The sequence below is a fragment of the Mus pahari genome, chromosome 1 (genome assembly GCF_900095145.1).
Source record: "Mus pahari chromosome 1, PAHARI_EIJ_v1.1, whole genome shotgun sequence".
NCBI classification, from domain to species: Eukaryota; Metazoa; Chordata; class Mammalia; order Rodentia; family Muridae; genus Mus; species Mus pahari.
In genome coordinates, this window is record NC_034590.1 from 16,458,968 (window position 1) to 16,465,574 (window position 6,607).

Below are 6,607 nucleotides of genomic sequence, written 5' to 3' on the forward strand. Positions count from 1 at the left end.
CAACAGCACAGGTATCGCACACAGTTCAGAAACAGGGATTCATGGACTACAAGATAACAAGTCAGTCAGAGGCAGAGGAAGACACCTGACACACACAAAACAATCAGATTAGGCAGTGAGGTACAGTGTTGTTGAGGTCCAGGAACCACCACACAAAACACTCCGACATTGATCTCAGTCAGTTAGAGATGATTTATTGAACACCGCATCCCAAGACTGACTGATCAGGGACACAATTCAGGCTCCAGGGCTGAACCATGACCCTGAGTTGATTCTACAGGACTTTTTAAGCCAGAGAGCTACAAACATCAGTGCCAAGTTATTCCACTAATCAGGATTTGGGGATGGGAGATTTCCTTAGGAACGTGTTTTTGTTGTACCCTTATTCCACTCCCATTGGTTGGGGGTATTGATGAGGTATTGAACTTGGTGGGGGACAGGCCTTGTCTAACACTCATGTCTTAACTTGCCAACCTGGATGTCAGTTGCACAAGCACGTGTCTCTTTCTGCCAAGTAGGATGTCAGCTACCCGTGTAATATGTCTCTTTCTGCCAAGTAGGATGTCAGTTCCCAAGGAGGTCTTGGGAACTTAAGCTCTACTGGACCCCTACTCAAAATGGAAGTCTTATTCCAAAGAGTTTCTTATACTGGTGCAGGTCTCTCTTGTGTTGGGGTCCATCCCAGGGGCAGCTTATGAAGGCAAATGCCATAAAAGCTTATACATAGGTATAGGAAGTGCTGCTGGGTGGTTGGTTCAGGTCCAAGCTTATTGTGGGCAACTATTCAAAGCAGTTCTATTGACTTCTATCATGATTGGTTTCCAAGAGCACAGAACATAACAGAATATGTAATCAACTTAGCATTAGAAAGTTTCCTAGCAACAACAGAAACTTATGAGACAGTTTCCTTATAATGGCGGGCTATCCAGGTAACAGTTTCCTAGGTCTTAACACTCCGTCTAGGCATAAATATGTGTGATCACAGCACTCAGGACGCTGAGGCAGGAGGGTTGCCTGTGTTTGAGGACAGCCTGAGCTCCACAGCAAGTACCAGGCCTCGCTAGGGCTAGCAAGACCCTGTCTCACAAAACAAAACAAATAAACAAAGATCAAAAACAAATTCAGGGTACTCGAGAGATGGCTCAGGAGTTAAAAGCCTTGGCTATTTTCAGAGGACCCAGGTTCAATTTCCAGCACCCATATGGTAGCCCACAGTCACTTCCAGGGGATCTGATATTTTCTTCTGACCTCCACTGGCACCAGGTACACAGGAAGTACATGGATATACATGCAGGCTAAATACCCATGCACATAAAATAATTTTTTAAAAAAAAAACAACAAATAAAACTTTAAAAGGGAAATTCAATTAGAATTAAATTCCCAAAGAACCCAGGTCAGGAGCCCACATTGTACAACCCTAACAGCAGGGCTGGGAGTCACTCGTGGGCTCTGTTCTTCTAGCCCTGGGCTCCCTGCTTTCAGTTCCCCACTGATCCCTTATTCCCTGCATCCAGCCTCTTTCCTCTGCCCCTCCCTGCTCAGGGTGTCCTAGGCCCCACCCTCCCAGCTCATTCCTCCCTAGAGTGGGGATTAGAATCCAGGTCCACAGATACCTTGAGTCATTGTCTCCTGGGCCCATCCCCTGGGCCATTGGGGGTGGGGGTGGGGGTAGTTGAGCTGGGTCTTCATGGAGCTTCGAAGCTCAATTATGTGTCATCAGCTGCAGAGAGTTTCTGCAGGATTAGAGCCATGCCCCACCCTGTCTTCCTTGTCCTCTTCCACCCCACTACCCCACGGAAATCCAAGGAGCTGACACAAAGGGATCAGGTGGGGCGTCATGTGTGACAGGTGGACAGTAGGAGAAGTGACTCTCAAGGTGGCCAGCAGATGAAAGGGCTGGAAGGTAGGTGGACTGGGAGATAGCAGAAAAAGACGGCGAGACAGGCTGAACAAGTGACAAACCATTGACGATCTGGCAAACAGGTGAGAAGGTGGAAACCATGAAGGAGTGGCCTGGGGGGGGGGGCAGAGAAAAGAGGGCAGGGGTGAGGGCACAGGGGAGGGTGACCTCAGATACCCCATCTTTCCTGGCAGACCCTGGAGCAGCCCACCATGAGGCTTAACATTCTCTTGCTCCTGTGTGTTGTGGGTGAGTTTTCTGAATTGGGGGTTGGGAGGACTCGGGAGGGTGTGGGGTATGGGGAAGTGTGGAGGAGGGGTGATGGCAGCCCTGGGACTGGGTCCTTTCCTTTCCCGTGATAATGTTTTATACCGCCGCCCGGAACCTGGTGCTGAGGCGGGGAAAGGGCAACCCTGCTTAACTGTCTCCCTGTATCCATGGGTTTGTGGACCATCCTCCTTTCTCTGCCATTTCTCATCTTCTGTCTTTTTGTGCGTTTTATTTTGTTTTCCTGAAACCTGTGGCAGATCTCTTGCCTCCGCCTCCTGAGTGCTGGGATGTCAACCACACGCTGCCACACACACTCTGCCATTGTCTCTTCGCCTCTACCTTCCTGTACCACGCCTCCTTCTCTCACCCACAGTCTTCATGTCTAATCCCATTCCTCTGGTCTACATTCCACCTCAGGTCTCGGTCAGGCAGACAGGGAGAAGATCTATAATGGCGTCGAGTGTGTGAAGAACTCACAGCCTTGGCAGGTGGGGCTGTTCCACGGCAAATACCTGCGCTGTGGTGGTGTCCTTGTGGACCACAAATGGGTCCTTACGGCTGCTCACTGCAGTGGCAAGTAAGAGCCCTGGGTGGGCTCTCCTCAGGTTAGAGGGGTAGAAGAGTTTCCTGGAGCAGGGCTGGGTGTTGCTAGGTGGGACAAGGCGCACGCAGTGGGTGGAGGACCTGGATGGCGCCTCTGGTCCTCTCCCATTTCCTCCTGTGTCCTTTTCTTTCCTACAGTGTTTATCACCAGCCCCAGGCATTCCCTAACCCCAGCTAGACACAGGGTGTCACTGAACTTGAGTCACAGCCTATCCCCCAAGAAGCCAAGTTCAGCCACCCACCCTTCCTTGAGAAGCCAATTAAAACAGAAAATTATTAATAGAAAGAAGATTTACCCAACATGGCCACATTGGGAAGGGCACAAAGTGATCTGGTGATCCTCTCCCCCACCCCAGGCTATCTTCAGGGTCCCACACTGAGACTGAGGTTTAAATAGAAGGCTAATGTTACACATGTCTATGCAGTCCGTGATGCGATCCTACCTACCATTGGGCTTCAGTCTCAACCAGTGGTCGACGAGCTCTTAAACCGTGTGAAATCTCTTCTGGGGAGATGCTACTCCTTGGCTGGCATCTTTTCTTCTCCCAGAATGAGATTTCTCAGATGGAGATTCCATTGCTCCAATAGTCGGATAGATAGGTTGATGATAGACACTAGTGTCTCTTAGACAACTAGGCTACCCCTGAGCTATCTACCCAGACCCCAGACCCAGATAATCCACTTTCTACGTCTGGACTTTGTTGTGAAAGGGGAGCCTAGGTGCCAAGAGACCAAGATGTTCCGTGCAGGACAGAAAGCTGGTATCCTCCGTATTCACTGCTCAGTCAACCGCCCCGGTAGCACACTGGCGTTGGCTATGGGGATAAATTTGGCAGCTGGTATACTGAGGACACTCTGCCCCATGATACCTGTTGCCAAAGAGCAGCAGAAAGAGACAGGGGCCGTGGAAGTAGAAGACTAATGCAACATACATAGAGGATGGGGAATAGAGACCCAGAGACAGAGAGAGGTAAGGGATGACGTAGCTGCTACTCACTGACCAACCTAACCTCAGGTACGTGGTGCGCCTTGGGGAACACAGCCTCACCAAGCTGGATTGGACAGAACAGTTGAGATACACCACCTTCTCCATAACACACCCCAGCTACCAGGGGGCCTATCATAACCATGAGCATGATCTTCGACTCCTGAGGCTGAACAGACCCATCCTCCTGACCCATGCTGTCCGGCCCGTGGCCCTGCCCAGTTCCTGTGTAACTACAGAGGCCAAGTGTCGTGTCTCAGGATGGGGTACTACAAACAAGCCATGGGGTAAGAGGTTCTTGAGTTTGGAGGTGAGAGATGTAGGGTAAGAGATTAAACCATTTACTTCAGAGAGAATATGGGTGTGGGGTTGATGGTCAGGGTCAAGGGTCATGGTAGGTCTTTAGAGTCACAGAGGTTAAGAGATTGAATATGAAGTCAGCAGCCTGGGGTTAGAGCTGTGACCAGAGGTGGGAGTAACACCAGGGATCATTAGGACATCACAGGTCATGGGTTCAGGCACTAGAGATCTTTATAAGGCTGGTATCATTGGGCCTCTAATCTCAGGTTCAGTCTCCACTAGGGTGGGACACGGAGGTCACTGAATCACAGTCTGGTCAGAATCTTTCTCATGTCTGCATTTGGAAGTCATAGGATTCGGGTCAGGGCTTCTGTGTCATGGAATCTGGGGTCAAATGACCCAAGATCAGAAGTTTGTTTTTGTTTTTGTTTTTTTAAAGTTTGGATGAAATGAAAGTTTGGAAGATGCAGAACTGATGTCTGGGGTTAAAGTGAAACTCAGGACATGGGTTCAGGAGATAGAAGAAAGGAAGTGAGGCTGAGATTGGGAGGTAATGAGGTCAAAGGTCAAGAAACCAGGCCTATGACCTGGGGACAAGGGTCACTAGGAAACTGAGTCATGAAACTCAGAGTGTTCAGGAGGCAGCAGAGTCAAGGGGAGGGGTACGAGTTTGGAGGCACTGTCTGTGGGAAGAATGTAGCTTGAAAGTAGGGACCTCAGAGGACTCCTACATCACCCATCTTCCATCTCCAGACCCGTTCCCAGACCGGCTCCAGTGCCTCAACCTCTCCACTGTCTCCAATGAGACGTGCCGGGCCGTGTTTCCTGGAAGAGTGACGGAGAATATGTTGTGCGCAGGTGGAGAAGCCGGGAAGGATGCCTGTCAGGTGAATCCACTCAGGGTGGTGACCACAACCAGGGACAGAAAGTAGAAAAGATGAAGCCTTGTGTGGGGGTGAGGAGGAAGCTGAAGAGGGACGCCGAGGTAGACAGCTGGGGTGTAAGGAGTTTATTAGTAGAGTTCTCAATGCCATGGCCAGACAGAGACAACAGCATGGCAGGAGCTGAGGAGTGTTCAGGCCCCAGCGCCAGACACAGAGTGTGACAGGACTCCGAGGAGGAATCAAGAGTCCATATGGCATCTGAAAGTGTCTCTTTTAGTACCTTCTGAGAGTGGGTTAGGTTTCACAGCAAGACCCTGCAGCCAGGCTCTCTGGTTCCCAGGCAGGAGGCACAGAACAAGGGGGAGAGGGGGCGGCATGTACGGCCGCCAATACTCACTCTGATGTAAACTCACTTCCCAGGCCAGGGATTCTGGCACCTCGAACTCTGTTAGCTAGGGGCTGGATGACAGGATCTGTAGAATGGCTGTCGGTGTCCGTGAGAGGCGAAGAGGAGGGTTGCTGCCAAGCATTACAGCTTGAGCTAACAGCTGGATTCTGACATCGCACTCTTGCAGAAGTGAGGAAAAATAGGAAGAGACCCAGATGCACCCCCCCACCCCCGGAGGTGGGAGGTGAAGGAATGGAGAAAGGGAGATGGGACTAGAGAGGGAGGGAGACTTGGCCTAAGGGAAGAAGAAGTAGGAACTAGGAGAGAGGGACCAGAATGGAGAACCACCGGGAGAGGGAAGAAAAGAGGGACAGAAGGCTGGGAAGAGGGAGGGACAAACAGGCAAGCAGTAGAGGGCATAGAGGGCAGAGAACTAGCCAGGACTGGATATGCCTGGGCCCCTTCCCCACCAAAAGATGCCACTCTATCATAGGTTCCAGAGACCAACCAATTTCCTCAGAGCATTCTTCTGTTATAGACCAGCCCTCCTTCCTAGGGTTGGGCATGGAAGATAGCATTCTCTTCACTTATTGGCCAGAACCCCCGGTCAGGGCGGCATCTTCCTTCCTATTGGCTAGCTGTTACCATGTTCTCCTGGTGGTGAGCTAGCTGTGCGCCTTTCTCCCACGACCTGGCTTGGAGCTACTTTCTTTAAGTATCGGTCTTGTTTCTGTCTTTTAGGGTGACTCTGGAGGCCCCCTGGTGTGTGGAGGAGTTCTTCAAGGTCTGGTTTCCTGGGGATCTGTTGGGCCTTGTGGTCAAAAAGGCATTCCAGGGGTCTACACCAAGGTCTGCAAATACACGGACTGGATCAGATTAGTCATCAGGAACAACTAAGTGACTGCCTCGGCCTGCATGCGGCTCTGCTTAGGGACCTCTCTGACCCTCGCAGCACCAAGGTCTCCTCCTTCACCACTCCAGGCTCCCACCCTTGTGAGCTTAGAACCTCTTGAAACCTCGAGTACACCTATGGTAGTGGAGAGGCGGCTGTACAACTGTCTGGAATAAAAGCTTTTCAACCGAGGGGAGCGGCTGCACCTGCCTGATTATTATCCAGTATGAGACTGGAGGAAACCAGAAAAGGTGGGAGTTGTTGCTCGGCTTGGTGGCATAGGTCTGTGAGCTCAGTCAGCACTCTGAAGAGAGAGGTGAGGGGGATCAGGAGTTTCAGGCCATTCTGAGTTTTATGAGACCCTCTCGCAAAAATAAGCAGCCC

At 51.0% G+C, this 6,607-nt stretch overlaps 1 protein-coding gene across 1 annotated transcript; it reads left to right on the forward strand.

Annotated features, from left to right (window-relative positions):
• Positions 1-2,022: 2,022 nt before the first annotated feature.
• On the forward strand, positions 2,023-6,315 carry Klk12 (kallikrein related peptidase 12). The gene is made up of 5 exons (XM_021214139.1): positions 2,023-2,150; positions 2,589-2,748; positions 3,790-4,046; positions 4,813-4,946; positions 6,073-6,315. Exons 1-5 carry the CDS (start codon positions 2,114-2,116, stop codon positions 6,226-6,228), a joined length of 744 nt encoding a protein of 247 aa, XP_021069798.1. The 5' UTR covers positions 2,023-2,113; the 3' UTR covers positions 6,229-6,315.
• Positions 6,316-6,607: the final 292 nt, after the last annotated feature.